Here is a 24,982-nt window from a genome sequence, read left to right as displayed (position 1 = left end):
GGAGTATCTTGTTCTTGTCTTTATTGAGCTGCCCACTCATGGCTGCCCAGGAGAGAGAGCATGTTTGCTGGAAAACGCAGTGAACTGTTTTCAAGTGAGCTACACCCTTTTTGTAAAATCAGCAATGAATGGCTGCGAGTTGCTCACTGCTGAGAAAGCATGAAACCAATAAACGGTGTCAGGAGCAGTGCAGATGTCTGAAGGGAACACGCTTGTGGCCCTCACATGGATCCAGGGTACTTATCAAAATGGAAGTCATTAAAGGACTGAAACCCGAGCTAAACTCACACTAAGAAAGGGTGTGTTGTAATAAAAGGTTGTAAAAAAATAGTTCATCGTTTTCCTATCTCCTTTTAAATTCTCTGATATATTGGAAGAGATTAATGGAGGCTTTGAAGCAAAGTTTTTTGACAACTGTCAGTGAAACGGCAGAAGCAACAAGATGGAGTTTTCTTATCTAATAAAAGTGGGTCGATTTCTCTATATCCAGGAAGAACAAATGTCTCTTTTCTCTGATTTTACTGCCTTTTCTTTCTACACTGATAGCAATCTAGAAAAAAAAATTAGTCAAATAACTCTAATTAGGAAAAACCCCAAGTCCTGCTATTCGTGCTGTCATGACAAACCAGTGTGAAGCTCAAGCACTTGGAAACAGGAGGGCCTATGTGGAAGGCAATTTTTTTTGCTATTTTCACCACTTCTTCACACGTTTTATTCTGTTTAGCTATTTAACATCACACTTGGAAACAGGAGGGCCTATGTGGAAGGCAATTTTTTTTGCTATTTTCACCACTTCTTCACACATGTTTTTTTCTGTTTAGCTATTTAACATTGGTAATGTTGACAGGTACTTGAACAGAGTCCTGAAAAAGAAAGGACTCTGCAGTCCTGAGTAGCCATCTCCAGCAGTAACTGCATGTCTCCTCTCCAGCATCCTAATCTGTGCCTGAGTTCAAGGATTTTATTTCATAAATGAAGAGCTGAGGTATAAAGACAAAAGAAATCTCCATCTCTTCTGTCCCACTTTGGCATCCCTAACTCATACATCACTCTTCCTCTTCACTAGGGTCTGGTATGCCTCAGCCAAAACTGCTTTGGTTCTGCTGAAGCTGCTTTGCCAGCACAAAGCCTGTTCCGAAGCCACTTCTGGAGCTTTCCTACCACTTCCTAGAAAATCCGTAGGCTCCCTGGGGGTTTTCCAGCCCTAGAGTGCCGAAGTGAAGCATACAACAAAATGAGCGAGCAGTCCATGAGGTGAAATAGTTTGGGGAAGGATGAGGGAAGGAGCCTATCAGGAGCTCCCTCACAACCCAGCAAACCCCAGCTTTAACAAAGATCACCGCAATAACGGCAACTTTTCTACAAAAGGCCGCAAGTGTCTCATACGCAGAAAAAGACCATCAAGGGTGAACAGCCAAAGGAGAAAAAAAAAAAATCAGGGAAGTGCAGAGGTAGTTCAAGGCTTGAAGGGATTTATTGCTTTACTGCTCATTTATGACGAGGTGATATAAGATATTAGGCGACAATGGCACCCTCCGCTGGAGGGGGGGGAGGCCGCGGCTCTGACATCACCGCTCCCACACCCGCTGCTGCGGGGGAAGGACCGCCAGGCAGGTGCTGGCGCTCCCCAAAACAGGAAACCGTATTTCCAATGCCAAAACTACAAGAAACTCAGCTCGAAAGCACTGCGTGTTGATATCGTTCTTGCTCCCGCAGCTTTACCCTTCGGTTCGGGCGCGATCCTCTCCCGAGCCACGAGAGACCAGTTTACCGTGCGGGCATGAGCCAGCCCTCACACAGTAACTAAGTAACTCGGTAACTTTCAGTAAGGGGCGCACTTTAAATAGGAGTATTGCTGGTTGCCGCGACCCACTTCGCACCGTGCGGAGTTTATTTTACACCGGAGTATTTCGGTGTATAACACCGGCGCGTTGTGCAGCCCTAAGCAAGGCCAGCGCTGCCTGAGGGGGAGTGCCGGCTCCATCCAGCACCGCATCACCGCGGACCCAGCGGCGGCAGCTCCACGGCACAGAGCACCGTGAGGTGTCCCCTCTCTCCTTCCCTCCTTTTTTCCGTTCCTTCCTTCCTTCCTTCCCTCCCTCCCTCCCTCCTTCCCTCTCTCTCACCTTCCCTCAGCGCTCCCCTCAGGCTCAGCCCCCGCCCCGCGGGCGAGCGCCTCGTGCTCCCCTCGCGCGCGCGCACCAATCACGGACGCCTGGAGGGGCCGCGAGCCGGGTGCGCGCGCCCGCCCTCTCCCTTTCCTACCCACCCCCGCTCCGAGGGCGGAGCCGAGAGCCGGCTCCGGCCAATCACAGGCAAACGGGCGTGAAGCGTGAGGCGCGAGCGGGCCCGCGTGCCGAGACGCCGTATAAAAAGGGGGCCGGGCGCGAGCGCGGGGCTCACTCGCCGCCGGCGCTGACGGCGGAGGGACGCACGCGAGCTGCCGCCCCCACCCGCCGCCCCAACGGCCGCCGCGCCCCCCCCACGCCGCGCCATGAAAACCAAGTTCTGCAACGGCGACGCCGACCCGTCCCCGCTCGGGCTCCTCCTTGGCCGTGGGTCCGCCGCGACCCGGCAGCCGCCCTCGCCCCTGGCTCACCCCGACCCCGAGGGGAAGGACCCCACCGTGGCGGGCAGAGGCGTTGGTGTCGCGACCCCGCCCCCGGCGCTGCCTCCGCCGCCCGAGGAGGAGTCGCCGCCGCTCGACCCCCGGACGCGGCGCCGGGCGTATCTGTGGTGCAAGGAGTTCCTGCCGGGGGCCTGGCGGGGGCTGCGGGAGGAGCAGCTGCGCATCAGCCCCATCAGGTCAGCGCCGAGGGGGAGGTGGCCCACCCAGGGGGCGGGGACGGGGGCGCGCCGCGGGTCCGAGCCCGCACGGCGGGGGAGGCGAGGGGCTCCGTCCTTAATTTAATTTTATTCTTATAAATCCCTCCCGAATTCGGGTTAGGGGGCGGCGGGGGCGGTGCCGGCCCGGGGCGGGTGGCGGTGCGGGGAGGCGGCGGCTGCTGCATCGCCTCGGCCGGGGGAGGGGCCCGCGCCCGGCCCGAGAGGGATGGAGCCGGCTGCGGAACCGCTGCACCGGGCTGCCGCCGGGGAAAGGGCCCCGATGGGCTGGCCCTGGCTGCTCCGCGCTGGGAAGGCATCAGGTAAAGGCGCTGTACCGGCGATGTGAGTCATCTTTTACAGCACACAGTAACGAGTGCTTGTGACTCAGCACGTTGGCAGCAGAAATATGTAAATCGGGGACGTTCTGGAAGCCATATGATGTAATGTGTTGGAGATCTTTGCCTTCTTTGCAGAATTAAATAGCATCTTTATTTTGCTGTAGCTAAACCGATGTTAGTTCAGAGTTTCCCCTTTACATACTGCTTGTCTCACATCTTCCAGGCTGATTGTTCTACCTGATCAAACATAGAGTCGAGGACAGTTTCAAAGGATACTGTTATCAGTTTGCTTTCCCTATCTTTCTACTTTTGTCCTGCACAAATCGTGCACACATCTACCCTAGGTACCTAAGGGAGCATGCACAGTTGGCAAAGCTCTGATGTGTAAAAGTGTGGTTAAAACACATCCTGCTATTTTCTAAATTTATTTTAAAAGCCTTATTGAAAAAATTAGCAACTCACTGAGACCCAGTACAGGTAGTATTTGGTTTTTAGATTGTTTCTCCTCACTTGACACAATCATAAGAAGTTAATGAAATGAGAGAATTTTTGCAAAACCAGTACAATTCCTAAACAGTAGACTAGTCAGATAGGTCTACGTTGAGTTGCTTAATTAAATTTTCATCTGTATTAGTGTGTGTTACTGACTTTGGGTCTTACTTTCTAAAGCCTTACATTTTAGCACAGTTATCTTTGCATTTCTTGGAAACCTCTCATGTAAGGCAACACTTCAAAATGGCTTGGTGGTTTCCAAATTTGGCAGACAAGAAGATGAGCTGAAATTTAAGAATGTATAAAGCCATGCTAATTGGTAGTTGAGTTTTTTTTGGCACAAGTCTTCTCACCACTTTCATCTCTGGAAGATGCATTTATTGGTTTGCTGATTCTGGTTTCAGTCAGTGTGCATTCTCCAGTGTGTCCACTAGCATTGCAAAATCATGTTTTTGTGCAGCTGTCAGTTAAGTAGCTGGTAGCTGTATCTGTATGAGTGAGATGTGCCCTTTTGACCTTTAAACAAGCTGTTGAGTCGACTGACCTTTCAGAAGAACAGTGCCTTTTATTATGCTCCTGTATGGATTTCCTTGATAACTTTTCCAGGTAACCTTTGAAGTCTTAAATGCTACAGTGAACTTAAACTACAGCGAAACTTCTGTTATATGGAGTTCAGCATCACTAAGCACCCCACTTTAGCTTGTCTGGTATAAAAAAAGAAGAATTTCTGTGCTTTCACACACTGTGCAAGCTGAGCATTTGTTTAAGTCATGTAACTATACAGATTCTTGAGCTTTAGTCCAGTATTTCTTGTAAAGTATTTTTCAGTGCCCGTAGTTCTTCTATTTAATTATTGATATTTTCACCAAAGTTTTTGTCAGAGGCTTAGAAAAGGCAGCAAATGTTTTCTTTTTTCCACAAAAATCTGTCCAGCACAGTTCAGATAAAGCCAGAAGTGTAGTTAGTATAACTAACCAATTTTTGGATTGTCTTTGAGTAGCTGACTCTGCTCTTTCTTTGATATCCTTTCCATCTGTCTCTTGGGCTTTTTTTCCAACCTGTTCACCTTCATGGTTCAAAGTTACTTCATATCTTGTCTCCAAACATCCTTTTTTGGGTCCCTGCCAAGCCACCTGGTTCTTTTCTGTCTCCTTTCTTAAGCATGTGGTGCAGCTGCCGTTTACCCTGTTTTCTTGAGATTTCTTTTTTTCTTCTCAGTTGTTGACTTTGGATATGTAGGCCAGCCCCTGTCTCCTCCTTGGTAGCCTTTTTTTTCCAGAAAGTCTTTTCTGCTTCCCCACTGTGCTGAAAGAGAGCCCAGAAGAATATTTGAAAAAGCATTGAAAGGAATGTCAGGTTAAGACTGAGAACTGCATTTTAGCCACTACGTTTTGGATCTGCTGTGGATTCTTGTAATCCAAGGTCACTGCAAGGTAATATGTATTATAGGCAAAATCACTTGCAGAAGGAAAACTTGAAAATTTCATTCATTAATGTAATCATAATGAAAATATTGCAGAAAGGCAAAGCAAAAGTTAAAGAAAATGTGGGTTGAGTTGATGGGTGTCCTTAAGGGCTACAAGAACCTCAAGAAACTTAGCATCTCATCAAGATGGACACAAGCTAGGGAAATCTGTGCTTCAGTCATTCAGATGATACACAAACATGCTGGGTTTTTAACATAATTACTGTTTAACCACAGTATTTTTACGGGAAAAAGTCACAGCATTTATTTTGTTTTCCACAGCTTTATCAATCTCAATAGATACTAGATCAGAGAAACTGAGTGTGATTTTAGATTTGACAAATACATGAGCAGCTTATTTCAAATAAAGAACTGCTTTAACTGTAAAATTCAAAATTGAAAATATGTCCCTAAGAAAGACAACAGAAGTGAGACTTCCATCAGCCATGCTGTAGCACAGGTGTTCAGGTTAAATCTTTATACCTGAATTTTGTAGCTGCCAATTCCAGTGATAGCAGCTCTTAATTCAAATTTGGAGTTTTATATTTGCTGCATGATTTTTAACTTTTTCTGCCATTGTTTTGCTTGTGCAGCTGTGTATATCTGACAAGACTCCAGCATCACTGAAAATAATTTACTTAGCTCTACATTGTTGTTTGTTGGCTTTTACATCCATTTGTTAATAGCTTGAGCTGTAATTTGGATCAATAGCTCTGAGTGGTAAGCTGTACACTAAGAAGCACAAAGCTGCCATTTTTTTATTGAAGCCTCACATAAGTTATTGGTACTGTTGGAAAACTTTCTTGTTAGAGTAGACCAGTGAATCACACCAAAAGGATGCTTACTGCACTTCTAATCTGTTGGAAACAAAAGGTGTGCTGTTCAAAGTTAGCTGATCAATGTGCTTCTGTGTCCAGAGGTGGCCTCAGCAACATGCTGTTCCAGTGCTCGCTGCCTGACACCATTGAGACAGTTGCAGATGAGCCACGGACGGTTCTGCTGCGTGTCTACGGTGCCATCCTGCAGATGGTGAGTACATGCAGTGCTTTGGGAGTGGGAGGGTTTCTCTAGCTTCACTCGAATGTTTGGAGATCTTCACTGGTGGCAGTATGCAGCTTTATCTTTTAGGGAATGTTTCTGTGGTGGGGGGTAGGTTGCAAGCTGACAGCAGTTTTCTTTATGGTTTGTTATTGTATAGAACTTACACTCCTTTCTACTCAGATCCTGACTGGCGTGAATAAGCTGAAGGCTCATTTGCTGTTTGTTTGGGCACTAATGTTTTGTTTATGGTCTTAAGTTTGGACTGTGGTGTTTCAGAAAAATTGGACTAAATTGTTTAATTTTAATCTTGATAGCACTTGCAAATCTTGGAGATTAGTTGAAGGTTTTGTCAAGCTTATACACTACTCAAGCATTTTATTAGATATTATGGGTACTTGTGCTGCTAGAAAATTTGATCTATAGTTTTAGACTAAGAATGAAGCGTGAACATCAATACTGTACAGTCATCTCATTCCAAAACATGCTTTCCTGAATGTGTGAAATGCCTTATAGCTGGCACAGAAACTTAACCAGATGTTTTGTCGAACTCTTTTAATGTTACTTTTATTTGGTTAGTAAAATGTAAATAGTGTTGAAATTTGTCACACCTTAAGTGAAGTGGTTGGCAAATCTGTTTCAAATAGTAACATCTAATAGCAAGACTATTTTGTAGTCTTCTAAAGCTGACAGACTGTTACTCTAGCACTGTACAGCAGATCTTCTCTTATCCATCTCTGCTACATACTTGATTATATGGTAAATAAACAATCATAATGTAAGTGTTAACCTTATGAAAAATTGCTTCTTCATAACATTACATCTGTATGTTGGCAATTGTTTGTTTGACTTAGAGGGTCTGGTTTTTTTATCCATTAATTTTATATTTTCCAGTACTCAGTCACATGCTTTGAACAACTGATCCAATATCTGCAGAAGATTTTCTGTTCCTGAGATTTCAGCCCATTCTTCCTGCTTCTGCTGTCTTGACCAAACTTAATATTAAAAGTCTCATTAGATGCTGTTGCTTTACTGACTTTGAAGTGCTCCTTTATTATTAACTTTCCCGTGATAACAAACTTTACCAGAAATATGGAAGATATCCCAGTGGTTTGGAATAGCATGAATTGCTTGGCTACAGCACCATATGTGTGTTGGAAAGTTCAACAAGAAAAGCGTGTAGAAGTTCAGTAATTCAAGCTTAAATAGTCTTTAGTTTCACTCTCACTAAAAGCAGAGTGAAACAAAGAAGGGTGTGAAACTTTGTTTTCAAAATGATTCCTAGGGTTGATGCTAAGTTTGGGTTATTTTTAAGAATTATTACTGGTTTCAATGTAATGCTGAGTTAATATGTAGAAAGCTTGAGTAGGAACATGGGCTGCAAAACTATTGTAGTGGTAGAACTTGTTTCCCAAGAGCTGTAAAGAAATATGGCCTTTCCCTTATTTTTCAAAGGAAAAATAAAGTGGACTCTAGAATTTGGCTGCCCTCTTCTTCCCTCAGGGTATTTTTTAACTTGTCTGTTCTCTGCCCTTATCCACTGAAGAAATCAAAATAAATTTTTGGGCTCTAAAATCAGAACTAATTTGGTTTGAAAATTGAAAGTGTGTTCATAACTTTCTAACCTTTCTGCTCTTGGTGTTGAAGGATCTTTTGAGATGTCTAACTTCCTTTATTTCCATAGTGGCAGTGAAATGACTGCTCTTGTTGGTGCAGTTCACTAATGGTTAAGTAAGCAGAGAAAGTCCCAAGGTAAAACTTTGATTGCATTGAGGTTCACAATTTTTGTCAACAAACATTTGTCTCTTCCAGCCCCTATACCTTAAATGCAAGTTAAAATATAAGCAAACTGTTTTATTGGGTATTTTGAAAACCTCACATAGGATTTCTGAGTTTCTGGGTGGCATAAGCAGAATGTTGTGACAAGCCTGTTAAGTGGGAGTAATTTGACATTTTTAGTAAAGTTGCTTAAGTTAAAAACTCTGTAGGAATTAAGGAACACTGCTTAAGTAAGTTGAGTTTTGAGAACTTATGCTAAAATCACAACTTAATTCTCAATGACTTAATTTTAACTGCCACTGGGTATTAGTAGTTACCACTTGTTTGTTTGAGCCTTTGTAGCATGTTTTAACTCTTGTCCATTTTACCTTCTGTCGGAATTGGAGCACAAACTAGTGATATCAGTTCTTTATCCCTTTACTGTAAGTACTGTGTATCTATGGCAACCTGCACCAAATTATTGTACATACAGAAGACAAGTTTAAGTTAAAATTTTCAATACAAGTGAAAAAATGATCTCTCATTACTAACTTAAGAATGAATCATACTGGCACCATAATTCTTTGAGCCACCTTTTAAAGGAACCTTTTTTGCAGTTTGAAAATAGCTCCAGTTTGCTTATTATGACTCTTGGAAGACACAAATGTCAGTACATGAAACTCATCCAATATAAACCATGCCAGCTGGCTAAAGCTGCCACACAGGGAAGGCTTTGTGCCTTCCTCTGTCATAGCTGATATGTTTAAGCCAATTTTTTGTGTGCATGACTGTTTTGGGGGGAGCTGGGTGGAGATGAACTGTGCTGGCTCGGCCATTATTATGAATGGTCGCACTGGCATGGATGTTTATAAATCAAGGACTTCTCTTGAGTATATCCTTGAGCAGAACTTTTTTTTTTTTTAAGACAAGTATTGTACTTGTGACAGGTTAAAGTACTAACCACATTAAAACTCCTATGTTTGAGGCACAATGCAGATATGTCCTACACTGAAAAAAGGGAAATGTCTTACTCTGCTTCACTTATTCTTGCTCCAGCTTAGTTGCTAAATTTAAAGAGGAGCATTGTAAAACTTGTGGCAAAATGTCTGTAACTGTTGGTTGTATTAGTGTAAACAACTGAAACTAGAGGTTATCCAACAATATGCCATTTAATGTCCAGACTTTAAAATTGGATTTCATATTCACATCACTATAGTGTTTCTATTTAAATTCAAAATAGCATCTTGAAAATGCTAATAGGATTTCAACATAAGGTGGCATCAACCCAAAATAAGCTCAAATCAAGGTGAAATTTAAGTTCACCTATCAAAAGGTAACTCGGCTTGATTCCCATTCTTTTACATGTGTTAAAAGAACCTTGAACTCTGACTCACTGGGACTCTGTTACCTTTACAACAGGCAAAACAAAATCTTGTATACAAATGAGAAAAAACAAACCAGGATACCTAATGTTCCTTTCTGGTCTCAGTTTTTATTTGAGCAGATGCAAAATGAGTATAAATGGTTGCCACAGTTCTGTGGTAAATCTTTTTCCATACCTGCCTTGCTGCCTTTTATTTTGTCTAACTAAATAAAATGCAGACTGCTGTGTAACTGTAATTATCAACGTCTTCTGTGGTTGTTGGTGTCCATGTCTGTTTGTAGCATGGAGTAACTACAAATCCCTGGCACTGGCAGACGGCTTGAAAGAAACCAAGCACCTCTTACGGGGATATATTTGTGTTGGGTGGCATTAAGGGTGTTCTGGGGGTAATGTACCACTTTAGTTGTATATGCATGTGTTCTCTGCTGCAGGCTTGCCCATGCGATCGTGCCTAGAGCACTCTGGTTTCCAGGTGACAGACACGATTCACGGTATAGTATGAGATCTCTGAAGTGGAGCATTCTCTACAGCTTTCATTTTCTTTAGTACTGGATTTCATTGTTTAAAAGTAAGCCTTAAGTAGCACCAGCTACTGTCTGTGCATCTGAATGTTTACAGCAATAACAGAATATCAAAAAACTGTCCCTTCCTTTTCTCTGCTCCCTCATAACAGAACGGTAACTTGAAATGTGGAGGATTGGAGTTGTGGCTTTTGTAGAGCTTGAATTGGGAATTCTTCACATGCTAGATTTTTAGGACTTCAGCAAATTAGTATCAGTTCCTTCAGGTCTGACAGGGAAAAGTGATCAATGGCAGATCCTTAGAAGCAGAAATGGTCTAAAACTGGTTTTGTTCCATACACTAAAGTTCAAATTGACATCCGCTGACAGCTTCTAGAAAAGCTTCTCCTGCTCAGATCATCTCTAACCTCTGAGGCAATTCATTGTAATGTTGTGATTTAAGATTTGAATTGCAGGGATTTATCGAATTTATTTATTCTAGGGATTTCTCTAATTCAAAGTATTGCAGTATTTTGAAGTATTGAAAACTAAAGCTGAGCGAGCTCAGAAAAATTGAGTTATATTTTATTTAAGTTTTTGAGCAGAGCTCAAAGTTATGTATGAAAAAGATAAAAGTTCCTTCTCTGTACAGAATTTTCTGGTCAAGCATCGTTTGGGTTTCTTGATAAGAGACTTGATCTTTCAGCTGCAGAAGAAATAAATTGGGGTCATTAGGAAGAAAATGTTTAACTCAATTTTCTGTATCAAATTGCCAGATATATAAACACTGTCTGCTCATCTGGGCAAAGATCAATGTGTACTGTTTCCCATTCCATTTACATGATCACAAATGAGATGCTAAACAACTTCTATTGAATATAGTTTTCCTCCTGTACTAAAACTGTAGTGAACTTTCTCAGGGCTTTGAGAATAAATCTTCCCACAATAAAAAAAAGCTCTGAACAAATATTTGAAGAAGTCTTGAGACTGTAGAACACATGTCCTTTTCTAGTTAGTTTCCATGTAGAGAGAGCAATTAAAAAGCTCTAGCAGTTACTCAGTGATTCTCTTTTTCAGGTAATTAAAATCGCCTAATTTCTGTTCATGTAAATAGCTCCCAGAATTGGACTTTAGTTGGAGTGGGCTATTAAGAGTTATGGAAAAAGTGAAATTGATTGATTTCGCCAAGAACAAGTGAGCTAAATAGGCTGATCAAATTATGAGATGCCTTATTTTGAACCACTGCTCTCAGAGGTGAGTGTGGAATCAGGAAATAATCAAATTATACTACTTTAATCTGTTAAATTCTTAAACTTCTGGTACATAATATTGCATCCTGCAAACTTTGTTCTCCTTGCCCATGTATAGTGAAGAATTTCCTAATCCTAGGCTGAGTACATGGCCGCTTGTGAAGACTGATCCTCTCCAAGCTCCATTCATATTTGCAAGTTCCTTACAAATTTGTATTCATTTTCTTCTGGAAACTAATGTTTCCTGCTGAGGGAACAGAAAAGAGGGATGGGATGTTGCAGAAGTCTTGTGATGACTGCAGTAAAGCCCTAACTGTCCCTTTCTAATGGCACAGTAGATGCCATTAGGCTGTCTCCAACACCAATTTGAGGTGGACTTTTGGAACTGGCTAGCTCTTTTTACAGTATGACCTCTGGAAAGCAGATGCCAGTTCAGGTTTTAGGGAAAAGTCTAATGTGCTTACCTTCTGATTGAACTGAACCATTCTGAGAGCACCATTTATCAGGAAAGACTCCTGAATGGTGAGTAACTTTCTGTCTGTTCAAGAAAAATCTGAGTGGTATTGATGTAGACCATGCTTGTTCAGAGAAGCCCTCTGTAAATTATTTTAATGTTATTGAGTAGTTACACATTTAGCTGTAGTGAATATGTTTGGACTTTATTAATTTCCTTGAAAGTAATATAAAATAATAGTAGTTTCCATATTGTTTTGTTTTAAACTTCTATAGTAGTGTTATGTGAAGTACTTGCTGAAAGACCATCGATTGTTGTTAACTATCCTTCTTCTATAGCTTCTGAAATACTGTAACTGCAGAGCTTGTTGTACTGTACTTAAGGCAGCTGGTGTTGCTTAACTGTATTCCATTAAGTTCATATTTCCACCCTTGTTTTGGACATGTTAGAGCTTTGGAACAGGAAGGTATCCACATGGTTCTGTGATTGCAATGTTTATGTTCAGAAGGTGGAGATGCAGGCTGCCTTTATGGGCCTCTAAAGCTAGTCTGGTTTAAACAGTCAATGGTGGAATTGAAACATAAATAGCAGCCACAAACTGTCACTAATTCTAAGCAGATATTTGCTTTCTCTTCTCCTTACCTTCAAGCCCTTTAAAGGACAAGGTTTTTAATACATCTTGTATTTTTAAATGTGCAGTTCTATTAAAAGCATGTGCCATTGAGGGTTCAGTTGCTGAGGGTATGGTTTAATATTCTGAAACTGCTTTATAATGACTCTTAACAATCCTAGCACAATATGTTGTGCATGGAACTTGTTAAAGTTTTGCTAGTATACTGTGGCTCCTACTGAGACACCTTTAGCTTACGTGGGCAATTATTTCTAAGAACAATCTTGGATTTGCACAGCCAGTGGTACACTGGCTATATAGCCAAGACAGCACATTCTAAATAAGAAAATTCTAGCCACGAGACATTTGGAAAATAAGGTAATAAGCAAAAGTGCTTTGCAACCTTCTTAACATGACTCTTCCAATAGTCCTTGTAAGGCTTTTATGTAATCTCTGTAATGCGTCTCAAGTGCTTTGGCTGGAAGAATCTCATCCCAGATGTCATGCAGAGGGACTTCATTTTCTTTTAATTAAAAACATTCCTCTGAGCTTATGGTGTATTGGAATCTTGTTTGAAAGACTGGGAAACAATAAAAATAAGTGAAAATCAGGTGTTTACGTGAGTGGCTTGGTCGCAGTGGCACATCCTTTTGAAAGATTTTGAATTGTTGAAAGTGTGGTGGTCAGAGGTCAGATGGATACTAGTGCTGTAGCTGTCACAGATCTGAGACAGTGTTGAGACTTTTAGTTAACTGTAGCTGGTACTTCTACTCCCTTTGTTCTGGTGGTTGCAGGTTAATAACTTGAAATTTCATCTTCTCATTGTGTTTGCTTTTTCTCATTCATAGAGGTCGTGTAATAAGGGGGAGTCTGTACAGTCTCAGAAGGAAAATGACTTGCAAGTGAGTAATTAAATTTGCTTATTTCACAGAATTTTGTAGATTATAGGGAAATGTGGTGATCCTGCTTGTTTTAAACCCGTAGTTATTCCACCTGGACTGTGTCTAGAAAATGTAAAAAGTAATGAATAAAAGAAATTTATTTGCTCACAGAAGCAACATTATGTGAGTGTCTGGACATAGTTTGGAAAGATTCAGGCATCCCACATTATGAAGCATCCCCAGTTCTACCCTAAACCTAAATGGTTTCTTATCCTTTTAAATATTGGTATCAGTACTGCTATTTCTAGTATTAGACTCTTCTTAAGTAGATGAACATCAGTTCTCTGCTTTACCTAATTCCTAATTTTTTAATACTTAACTCATCTGAGAAAAGTACATGGAGCTGAAGAGAACTTGCTCTTGAACATGAAGTGTTCCTGATTAGCACTGTGCTTGGATCATCTCTGCTCTGCAAACTTTCAAGTTCTTGCATTTGGAATAACTTCTTCTGCAGCATAATGTTTAGCTGATTGTATCTTTTCCTAAAGTCATCTGAGCAGGATTTGGTGATTTAGATTTCTACCCTGGCAGTAACTTTTCAGTAAGGGATAACATTGCAGCATGCTAGCCAGATGCCTTGGTTGTTATGTACTGGTTTCAGCTCATAATGATTTTGGCAGTGACTAGGGAAAAGTACATTTTACTCAACTGATAAGTGCTGCTTTTCTCCCCTTGTATTTTTTGCCTTCTGGGAATGCTATTTGAAATGTTTTCAAGCATTTGTTTGGTTTTGGTTTTCTTTTTCCTAGTGAGTTGAAACTGGTTTTAAATTTTTTTGTTGCTGAATGACTGCTTTTGAAGTTTTGTTGAACTTTGTTTAGCTTACTGGAACAGCTTCAATCAGTTGAATCAAAATTGAACTGAAAAATGTACTGGTTTGGTACCTCAGTTTTTTTCAAAGATGAAAAATTGAGGTGGCTTGATTTCTCCTCACAATCATGTAAAAAAAGAGTTAAAGTTATAAAAAGTCCCCAAAAGTCCAAACAAGCCCCACCCTGGTGACAGAAGTTCATAGAAGTTCTGAAGTACAGGAAACAAGGTTTTGAACTTCAGAACTTCATTTGTGGTATTTGTTGCTTGAAAATCCTGGTTCTCTTCTGATAGGTTTTCTGCTATTAATCTCATAGTGCTGAAATTTCACTGTTGAATCCATGTTTTCAAGAATTACTGTCAGGATGGATTTGTTAATTTTCTTATGTCTAGGTTGCAAAAGGAGATTATATTCTTTAGAGAGAATAAAATTCTCTGGGTTCACTAACAAAGTCATTGTAGCTTCTGAGCTGCCTGGTGTGTGACAATTGTGTCTAGACATTGGATAGTCTTCTGTCAGCTCATAAGGGCTTTTAACAGGAAATTGTTTTACTTTAGTTTTGCTGTAATTTGCAGTAGTTTTTCTTAATATATGACTGCTTTATATATTTTACAGTGAAATTTTTGTTAAAGCAGGAAAAAAGCAGAAGCTTCAGTTCCAACTGAAATGTATAAAGGCTTCTGATCTCTCCTTGCCTTGATGGGAGTTGCCTCCTGGGAAAGTCTTGTAAAAATGTGTATAATTGCTAGGTTTGAAATAAAACATTGATTGCTAAGTATTCATTTAAAAATATGAGTGGTCCCATCTTCTCTTGAAATCTAAATACAAGTGCTTGTGGATGAATCTCTGAAACTGGTGAAAATTGAGAGCTTTAGATCTTAAAATGTTGTCATGGCAGCGTAAGTATATTGCAAAGTGTTTAAATGCATTGAGGTACATAATGTCCTTGGCTACAATGCTTGATCATTTGAAGTTATCAGGTGAACATTAATCTGAAGAGTCAGATACCTAGATTTGTTCAGTGTCCATATGAAGTATGCTATAGAATTTCTTTCATGTCCTTTAGTAGTTTATTTCCACACCTCTCCTGTGTTTGACAGTAGTGTATGGAATGGAGACATGGTAAAAGGTCCCTTGGGTATTATGAAGGAGAAACCTTTGTACCTCTGTGAGATTACATGGATGGTATTGTTGCAAAACTCTTATTGGACTGGCATTCAAACAACCACTGGGTTTCAGTAGAGGAAAGTTGTGCTTGTCACTTCTGATGCATGAAGAGATGTTTTGATGAATAACAGGGTTTTTTTGTACTTTCTGTTATCCAAGAATAGTGAGTTGCTTTCCAGTTAGATATGGAAGTAAGGAACTGATACCTTAATGGGAACAGACTTAAAAACACCTGGTGTTGTACCAGGTGCAGTTGAAGTCAGTGTTGGTTAATAATAGAATGGACATTCAGTAGCTTGTAACTAATTTCCTTCTTGGTGCTTGGCATTAGGTTTCAGAACTGAATGGAAGAGTTCAGACCTGTGATGGTGAGGGCATGTGAAATAATTAAAACCATATTTTTGATGTGTTAGTGGATAAAGTATTTGGTGCTTTGAGGAACTGGGATGAAAAAATTGTGGAGATGCAATATATGTATATGCAAATTGTCTTAAAGTCTCAGTGCTGCAGAACACAGTTACATGAGTCTTTACTACACTTCAATATGAAACACTAGAATTTATTGAAGATCTCAGAAGAATGTGTGGAACAATAATAAAACTAATTTATCAATGGTGCTGCCTGGAGTGTACTCAAGAGTGGAACTTGTATAGAGTTATATACTGTCTGATACTGTGATGACTGCAATAGTGCAAAAGGATCTGTGGTCAGAAATACCTGAGAGGTTTCTTAATGTTGTGCTCTTCATTCTCATACGTTTAAGTGGATCTGACTTTGAGATGAGCTGCTCAAAAGTAGGCAGAGGCTTGGCAGATCTTTAGGATTTGAGCAGTGAATTCTGGTGAACATAATTTCTGGTAGATATTTATAATGTGACCTCTGTGCTTACAGATAATCTTGCCCCTCCAGAAAGCTACACTTCAGTGATTTTTAACTGTGTTTTTGAGACTAAATATTTCATATTTTAATATGAATTTAAAAGTGAATAGAAAAGTTATCTGCTTGTTGTTATGAACCAAGCCTATTGCTGTATAAAAACTTTAGAGACAAGTTACTGAAACTTGAAGTATGTTTGGTGGTACAAAGGGAAGAACATTCATTCACACACGCTCCTTAGCAGGAGCTTAAATTACTTCCTCACTTAAAAAAAAAGAAACCACAAAAAACCAAAACAACAACAAGCTTAGGATTTCCTTTGATTAAGCACATTCTAAGTTGTTCTTCTAAATGAAAAGTGTTGTTCAGTTTGTTCCCTTGTGTAGCTAAAATGTTCTTTTGAGAGGTAGTGTTCTGAAGAGTACTAATATAGTTGATATAGGATAATATTTGTAGTTCCTGTGTTGTGGTTCAGTGGGATGAGCTCCTCCAGGACATGAATTTGCAGCATTCACACAGGTTAGAGAGAAGAGGGTGTTTTGGTTTTTGCAGTTTTCCTTTGACCTGGCCCACCAAAGTTAAGTAACACAGATTTTCTTCCCCAGCTTTAAACTTGAAAGCAAAATACTTGTATTTTGTATTGCTCCCATGCTGACTAGAAGTTATTAATCAAGAAACTTTGATTAGCAGAATGTTGAGTCTTTTCAAAGTCAGCCTTAAAATGTCTCACTTGGTAACAGCTTAGCTGTTGCGCACGCCCACGTTAATTTCTGTGCAAGCACCAACTCATGCTTTCATTTCTTTGGTAGGGAGCAGAAGCCATGGTTCTGGAAAGTGTTATGTTTGCCATTCTTGCAGAGAGAGCGCTCGGCCCTAAGCTCTATGGAATCTTCCCACAAGGGCGACTGGAGGAATTCATTCCCGTAAGTCCTGCTCATAATTAGTTAGTGGGCTGCTAGAAGCTGTTTTAATTGATCATGTCTAGAAGGTCTCTGGACTGCCCAGAAAGCAGGGATGTGGGAATGGAATACTTGGCTGCCTGTAGTAATTGCTGTCTGTAATTTGATACAGTTAGAGTGGGTGTTGGAGAGCCCCATTGTAGCTTTTGCCAGGGGGAGATATCTAAAAACTCTTCAACTCTAGCAGAGGCTAATAAATGAAGATAAAAAGCCTATTAGGTACCAAACATAGCATGGGGAAGCTGTAGAGTAACACTTCCCTTTAACAGCAACAAGAGCAGACGCTTTTGATGTTCTTAAATATTTATACTTGATCTGCTTTGAAGATATTCTTAGTGTGAGATGTGATACTCCCCAGGTCTTGAATCTAGAAGTGAATTGATTAAGTTGTTAGTAGGGCTGGCTAACAACTTTGCAAAGGCAGCAACTTTGTAAGCTCATCTGTGAGCAAAAGAGTATTGCTTGAGTACTGTGCTAGAATTTCACACTATACTGCATGGAGCTAATGCTTTATAACTAATCACAATTCTGTAACTCATCAATTAACTGTATTGTAAGAATACTGTATTTTATTACAGAGCAGGAAACTGAGCACTGAAGAACTTAGCTTACCTGACATATCTGCTGAAATAGCTGAGAAGATGGCCAGGTTTCACGGCATGAAAATGCCATTCAATAAGGAACCTAAGTGGCTTTTTGGAACAATGGAAAAGTAAGTTATGCAATACTTCATGAGAAAAAAGGTGACCCACTGTAATTTTGATAAGCAGATCATTCTTCCTGAATGCCTGAGAACACAAGCTTTCACTGTACCCAGAAACTATCACATGAAGGACTTCAGTTACCTTGAAGAACAGCAATGTTTTCTACAGTAACTCTTTCAAACTTGCTTGATTTTAATTTAAATAGTATAGGAAGAATAATATACTCATTGTTACAAATCCTTTATTATTGTCTCTTCTTACCAGGTATCTAAATCAAGTGCTGAGAATTAAATTCACCAGAGAATCCCAAACCAGAAAACTGAACAAACTTCTCAGTTACAATCTCCCCCAGGAAATGAAAAATCTAAGGTAGGCTTATTTTGTCTACCACTATCTTCTAATCTCCACAGTTTCTGGATGGATTTTTGTATACTTGTTCAGATATGTTATACAGTATAACACTTTATTTTCATCTTACTTTGTCTGGGGATTCTTTTTGGTTCTGTGACCAACCTGAGTCTCATACAAATACAAAATTCTATGATGAAATAGCTGATCTGACTTACTGATCATGAAGTCAAACTTTATTGTACTGATGTTTTGTCCTAATTAAGAAAACAGGCTGTTGCTGGGAGGGAATAGTGTTTCTAATTCTTACAACAAAATTACCTGGAAGTGGAAATGAACTTAGTGATTTGTTACTTAAAAGATGCTCTGTTGCTTTTTTTCTAGAGCTATGCTTGAAGCTACTTCTTCACCAGTTGTGTTTTGCCACAATGATTGTCAAGAGGGTAAGCTGCTAATATTTGTGTTGCTCAGTGTTGTACTTGAGCCTTTTCTGGTGACTTGTTTGCTCTCTGAGAGGTAGCCACGTTGTGGAGGTACTGCCCTGACTGGTGTGCTACAGTACCAAAGCAAAGTATGGGCTTCTGCAGCCCTTCAGGCTTTTTCAGAGAGCTCTGGTGTCGTGACTGGGTGAAGCCAAGAATGTACTCATGCTCTGTTAGTACAGAGCAGTTGATGATGGGAGCCTTGTGTTTTCTGTTTAGCCCATACCTGGCTTTGCTGCCATATACGTGATCAGAGTAGGATATACTGGAGTCTTTCTAAAAGAAAGATGGCTAAGGAGTGCAGTGAGTGGTGAAAGTGGAGAGTAGGGCAGTTTAATATGGCTGGTTTTAATTTGTAGTGGTAAGAAACATTAGGAAAAGGTTATCCACCTTTTTTTAGTGTTGTCTGGGAGTCATGGAAGGAATAACATTTTTCCTGAGCCAGTTACTGAAAAAGATGAGGAGGAAGCAAGGCTGAAGGTGTGTTGGGTATGCTGTGTCACCTGAGCAGGGGGTAAGCTGGGCTGAGCTGGAAGGCTGCTCTAGTGGCACTGTGTGCAGGGCTGTTTTGTTGTCACTGGTCCCAGCTTTGTCAGCTATGGCAGAGGAACTGCCCGGGAGGGTAGGCACAAGGATGGGCAACACAAGGGGACAAGGCCACTAATCTGTCAGTAGTGGTGGAGTTTGAGGTCTCCTTGCTGATGTGGCAAGGTGCACTACTGCAGGAGTCAGAGCATAATAGGGCTGAGGCAAGCTGGGGAGCCTAAAACTCCGAGGGGTTTGAGGGATGTGTGAGAAATACTGTGCTGCTTTTTCTGTTGGTGCAAGAGTGTGGCATGGAGAACAGATGTACCTGCAGAGTCACACTACTGCAGAACATGACATTGCTCTACAGTTATTTACTAACTGCTACTTGGCAGAGGCAGACTTGATGTCTTTTAGATGAATTATAGTGACTGTGTGACTTGAAAGACACATAAGCAATTGCCTAAACTTTCTCTATAGGTACTGGTTGTGTCATGTATTAGAACAGTGGAGTGATCAGACTGACTTTCAGGCTGCTGAAAAGCAATTTCTGTCCCAAGTGTTGTATGATCAGTGGTACTGCTATGCTGACATGAGAGATGCTGTGAAATTTATAGATCTCAAGCTGTGCAAAGATACAAGGCAGCAAGGACTACTAAGGCTGACAGGGCTACCTGAGCCAGCTAAACTGGGGAAAGAGGATCCTTGAGAGAACAAATCTGCCTCTCCCTGTGCAGAAAAAACTTTCTTGCTTTCAGCTTTACAAGGTAAAGCTATCTATCTCAACTTCCAGAGAGCTGGTGAACAGCAGTGCAACTTAGCTTTAACTAAACCCAGCTGGCAGCTCAGCCCCACAGAGCCACTTGGTCTTCTCAGTGAGATTGGGAAGAGAATTGGAGGGGTAAAAGTGAGAACTCACAGGCTGAGATAAAGGCAGTTAATTAGGGAAAGCAAAAGCTGCTCACACAAGCAAAGTAAACAAAGGAATTAATTCACTGCTGCCCACAGGCAGGCAGGCGTTCAGCCACCCCCAGGGGAGCAGGGCCCCATCACACACAACAGGGACTTGGGAAGACAAACACCATCACTCCAAACATCCCCTCTTCTTCCTTCTTCCCACTCTATATAGTGAGCAAATAGTATGGAATATTTCTTTGGTCAGCTGTATCTCCTCACAACTCTGCCTGCATGCTGGTCCCTTTTAGGGCTGGGCTGTGAAGCACAAAAGACCTTGACTCTACAGAAGCACTCAGCAACAACAGAAAATCCCTGTGTTATCAACACTACAAATCCAAACATAGCCCTGTGCCAGGTACTATGAAGAAAGCTAACTACTCCTGCCAAAACCAGCACACCTATAACTTTTCAGTGCAGATATAAGGGATAACTAGGATTAGCTGAACAATGTTCCTTGAGATACACAGTATTGCCTTTTCCTGATTTTCCTGCATTATTAAATGTGCAATATTAATTTTTATATTAATTAAATGTATTATCTTAATTTTCAGGTAATATCTTACTTCTGGAAGGCAAAGAGAGCTCAGAAAACCAAAAGCTGATGCTCATTGACTTTGAATACAGCAGCTATAATTACCGGTAAAGACTTTATTTTCTCTTCAGCATGGAAGTGTGTTCCTTTCTGCATGCTGCAGGGAGGCCAAGTGCTGCATTACTGATTGTTTGTCCATTTTAGTCAATTGTGTGGTTTGATAGTGGTGGTTAGCAAATATAACTAATCAAAACAGTTCTGATGCTGTTGAGTTTAGGCACACAGCAGAGGCAAAGTTCTTGTGGCTTCTTGATTGTTCAGACTAGAGTGTTTGTTATGCACAAATGGCTTCTTGCTTGCATGTCAAAACTTCTTTCTAGTGGGAAGCTGAGGAAAAGGGTAGATTTTGTGTGCATATATATGTAAGGCAGCTTTATTTTTGGGTTTTTTTTCTGTCCTTTCTAATGACTTTTTGATCTATGCAGATGAGAATACAAGTTTTTCACTACATGATTATGCAACATGCTTGTTTTTCTTCCCTCAGCTATCTAGTTAAGTGTTTTTTAAGGATGATCTAAGTATCTAAAGTCACTGGGATTAAACACCACCATAGCTGGAACATAATAAAACAGTGAATTCCAATAATGTAAAAGTGCAATATGTTAAAAACTTTGAATATGATCTCTTTGCCTGCAAGAATGCCAATATTAGATATGTCTGACTTCACACTGATACTCAAGTATTTTTACTGTCTCCATTGGTATAATGTTTGGTAGCAAAGTCTAATATTTTCATGTAGCTGGTAGTTTTCATTCTTAACTGCCCCTCTTTACTGTTTTATAACTTGGAAAAAGTTGTTTGCTGGTTATCAATTCTCTACCTCCAGCAAAACTGCAGTAAATTCTGAGTAGCCCAGTGCTTTTAAACTTGATTTTGGGATTGCTTAAAAAAACCCCAGACTGCTAGTTTGCAAATATTGAGCTACTTTGTCTTTATTTCTTTTTCAGAGGATTTGACATTGGAAATCACTTCTGTGAATGGATGTATGATTACTCATATGAGAAGTACCCATTCTTCAAAGCCAGTTTTCTTAAATATCCTTCGAAGAAACAGCAGGTAGACACAAAAGACAGTTAAATGCCAGGGTCCAGTCTTCATATCTTAATGCTTTTTCCATTCTCTTTTAGACTTACTGTGTCCCAAGATATTTCCTCCATGACTTCAAGAGCAATATTTAATCTAATCATGACTACCTTTGCTTTAAAAATCTTAGTAACTTAATAGCTATTTAGGATAGAATATTTACTATGTGTGGTGTATCTGCCACAAATGGCTATCTGCCACAAAAAGTCCAGTAATAGTAGACTCCAACTATGAAATTAGTTGACAGTAGCAATATGCTGCCTGTCCTAATATTATAACTTTTCTTAAACCAGACTTTCAAGCAATTGTTAAAAGCACCATTAATCTTAAAGCTAACTCCAACTCTGTTGATGGCTGGAAAAAAAATAAATGACAACTTATTAGAAGGTCTGCCTAGGCCTGAAAGAAACAAATATATCTTGAGATGAAATGATATAACTCAGATGTTTACTTGCCTTCCAGCTTCATTTTCTCTCCAATTACCTGTCTGCATTCCATGATGGCTTTGAAAATCTGAGCGATGAAGAGAAGTGTGAACTAGAAGAAGAAGTGTTGGTAGAAGTTAACAGGTAACTTGCCTTGTACAACTGTATCTTCAGACTTGCACTGTGGTACCTATACTTGTGCATATCTCACTGGTGAGGAACTTGAGCCAAGAGAGGTTGAAAGGTGTTTGCATGTGATAAAGAATCTGTCCACTGTAACATTAGATATGTGATATACACTAATAGTGGAGTGAACAGAATACTACTCAATGGGGCATTATTTTTGTAGTATCATAGTTGAAAAAAAGGTATGGACATCCCCAAACTAGGGAATACTGTTCTAAGAGGACATGGAATTAAGGTGTTGTGACTTAGCTGGGTATTTACTTCAATAACATAGCCTTGTAATTTCAGGTTTGCCCTTGCATCACACTTCTTCTGGGGTCTGTGGTCTATTATACAAGCAAAGATCTCATCCATTGAGTTTGGGTACCTGGTGAGTTTTATAATTGTAGTTTTACACAACTGAAGATGAATAAGCTACATAACCTGTGGTACATTATTGAAAATGCAATGGAATGGCCTCTCACAAAACTAGTATCTTCTAAGTGGTGTAAAGCTTTAAAAATCCTTTTCTTACTAGTTAGTGCTCTTTCCTTAAGAATGTAAACAACATCTAAGATCAATTTCAGAAGTTTTTATGTTCCCATGGTTATGTAGAGAGTGTAAAGCCTTGTGTCTGGCTACATTGCAGCATTATTCTGCAATAAGACATCCCAGGCAAGAGAGAGGCCAACATGCAGTGAGAATTTCAAACTAAGTGCAAACTTAAAGTGCACGTGTTGTCCCATGGTGATGTTCAGTGTGCAGCAATATCTGTGCCAGGTAGCAGCTCGTACTTGAGAACCTGATCAGTCCAGCTCTTGGTCTGTGCTCAGTGTACTGTGAAGTGATAGGACTGGCAGGTACATGGAATATCTTACTGGAAGTGTTGCAGGAGCCAGCCTTTTCAGTCAAGTCCTGGCCTTTTTAGTACCTGTTTTTTCCAACATTTTGGCAGCAGCTAATTGTTAGAGTTGGAACAAAACTGGAGGAAATTTTAAGAAGCCAGAACACCTCTGGAGAGATTATCCTTCTGAATAGAGCTAATTAGTGCATTGAGATGATGGATTAGGAAAGTAACACAGTTAATACCTCATTGTTTCCCCATCCCAAAAAAGAAAACAGCTGTTTACTGTATTGAATACTGACTGTCCCTTATTTCTCCAGGAATATGCATTATCCAGATTTGATGCCTACTTTGATCAGAAGAGGAAGCTGAAGGTGTGAATGTGGGAGGAGTGGCCTGTTGGTTACTGTATGAAGAGGGCAGCTGAACAGAACTTTCACTGTGCTTAGGCTACTGTATCTCTAATGAAGGTGTCACTGAATTCCAGTTCCTGGGAATGCAGGTGTACAGTACTGAGGACTATAAAAATTACTTGTTTACAGTTCCATTAATAGTTGGAATGAGATTGGGAGGCAAAAGTAAAATATGACCATGCAATATCTTTAAATCTTTTCAATCTAGGAGCTATTTTGTATTATGGGAGAAGCTTAAAATTAGGTGTCAATACCACATGCATCAGAGTAAACCTGCTGTGGGTACATTTTTGGGGGATGTTGGCATTCTGGTTTGTGTTGTAAGTGGAACAGCTGTAAAAGCTGATTTGTAGACACTGCCTCTTAAGGAAAAGCGAAGGAGACAACTGCTAAGCTGTGAAGTAGGCTTAAAAACTTACTGTGAGTTTAGGTTCACCATGCCCCAAGAACACTATCTTCAAAGCTGCTGATACCTTACACCACTTTAACCAGAAACAACTAAACACATGGAAGCAGTGTGCTTTAAAGTGTGGGTGACACACACATGAATGTTTCTCTTAGGCTGGTGTGCCTGGGAAGTGAAGTACGAATGAGCTTTGAACTGGACATTCTGAAGGAGTTTGTTTTGAACTGTTTGTTCCATGTCATTCAAGAACATGCTTTAGCCCAGCCTGGTTCTCTTAAAATGCTGTGTCCTGCACAGGGGGTTCTGTGGCCTGGCAGCACTGGGAAGAGTGCCTTGAATTGCTCTAGCAGCTCCCCAGATAACTGGATTGGCATTGACAGTACTGGTAATTGAGGCCCATCTCTCTTCTTGTGTTGCCACAGTATATGGCTGTAATAAATAGAGCCAAAGCCTGTGGAGAGCATTTCAGGAAATTGCTGTTCTGCCCATCCAGTTCTTGAGAGGTGCTTTTCTTGCACCTTCAATTCTCATCATGTTCCAAGAATCCAGTAAAGTTGAGCATCTTGTGGGGAACAATAACATGTATATTGAAACTTGAGTATAATCTGTGTACATGCCATCTAAAGACTTCTTTTGATTTTTGGGAGCTTGTTTATTTTGAATGTTATTTGTTTGTGCTTTCTAACACACTGTATTATAAACAAACTTCTAAGTTTACCCTTTTTGACTTGTATAGCAAATACTGTTTGAAGCGGCTGAAAAAATGTGCAGCATTTCATGTACTGTATAGCAGAACTTGTAAAAGCTGTCATGTTACTCTCTTGTACAGAGAATCATTTTCCATACATTCAGTTATTAATACTTTATAATAAATATAAAGCACTTAAAACCACTGTTGTTGATATTCTTGTGTCTCTGTTACAGCTGCAGGATAAAATAGATGCCATTTCTGGCCTTAATCTGAGTCCTTGCAAAGGCAGACTGAGATACACGTTTATTGCTCTGGGATATCTTCTACTTACATGTGTCTTCAGCATTTATTGTATAATTGAAGTCTAATAGGAAGTGTTTAAGGCAGGCAATGAAAAGCAGACTGGACATCAATTTCTAAGTCTATGGCTTTAGAGGTGGGAAGAGTTTTAGTTGAAGCACTTCACTCTGCCCTGTTG

At 40.4% G+C, this 24,982-nt stretch overlaps 1 protein-coding gene across 3 annotated transcripts; it reads left to right on the top strand.

Annotated features, from left to right (window-relative positions):
* Positions 1–2,403: 2,403 nt before the first annotated feature.
* CHKA (choline kinase alpha) lies at positions 2,404–24,706 on the top strand. Of its 3 annotated transcripts, none has more exons than XM_039728352.1 (12): positions 2,417–2,805; positions 6,039–6,150; positions 12,964–13,017; positions 16,720–16,833; positions 17,448–17,581; positions 17,838–17,942; positions 18,306–18,364; positions 20,437–20,524; positions 21,425–21,533; positions 22,023–22,129; positions 22,460–22,541; positions 23,315–24,706. In XM_039728352.1, exons 1-12 carry the CDS (start codon positions 2,495–2,497, stop codon positions 23,372–23,374), a joined length of 1,335 nt encoding a protein of 444 aa, XP_039584286.1. In that variant the 5' UTR covers positions 2,417–2,494; the 3' UTR covers positions 23,375–24,706. The 3 variants fall into 3 exon arrangements, with proteins under 3 accessions (XP_039584287.1, XP_039584286.1, XP_039584288.1); XM_039728354.1 differs by lacking the exon at positions 2,417–2,805 and adding an exon at positions 3,019–3,146; XM_039728353.1 differs by lacking the exon at positions 12,964–13,017 and having other exon boundaries at positions 2,404–2,805.
* The last annotated feature ends 276 nt before the right edge of the window (positions 24,707–24,982 follow it).

The sequence above is a fragment of the Passer montanus genome, unplaced genomic scaffold (assembly GCF_014805655.1).
Source record: "Passer montanus isolate IOZ18808 unplaced genomic scaffold, ASM1480565v1 scaffold65, whole genome shotgun sequence".
Lineage (NCBI taxonomy): Eukaryota > Metazoa > Chordata > Aves > Passeriformes > Passeridae > Passer > Passer montanus.
The sequence above is the reverse complement of the archived record's forward strand: the minus strand, read 5'-3'. Positions and strand labels throughout refer to the sequence as shown.

Excerpts from the sequence above, each read along its gene's own strand:
- CHKA (XM_039728352.1), top strand. The coding sequence starts at position 2,495 with ATGAAAACCAAGTTCTGCAACGGCGACGCCGACCCGTCCCCGCTCGGG. Across the intron at positions 13,018-16,719 it reads AGAAGGAAAATGACTTGCAA|GGAGCAGAAGCCATGGTTCT; the intron begins GTGAGTAATTAA and ends TTTCTTTGGTAG. Across the intron at positions 21,534-22,022 it reads ATCCTTCGAAGAAACAGCAG|CTTCATTTTCTCTCCAATTA; the intron begins GTAGACACAAAA and ends CTTGCCTTCCAG.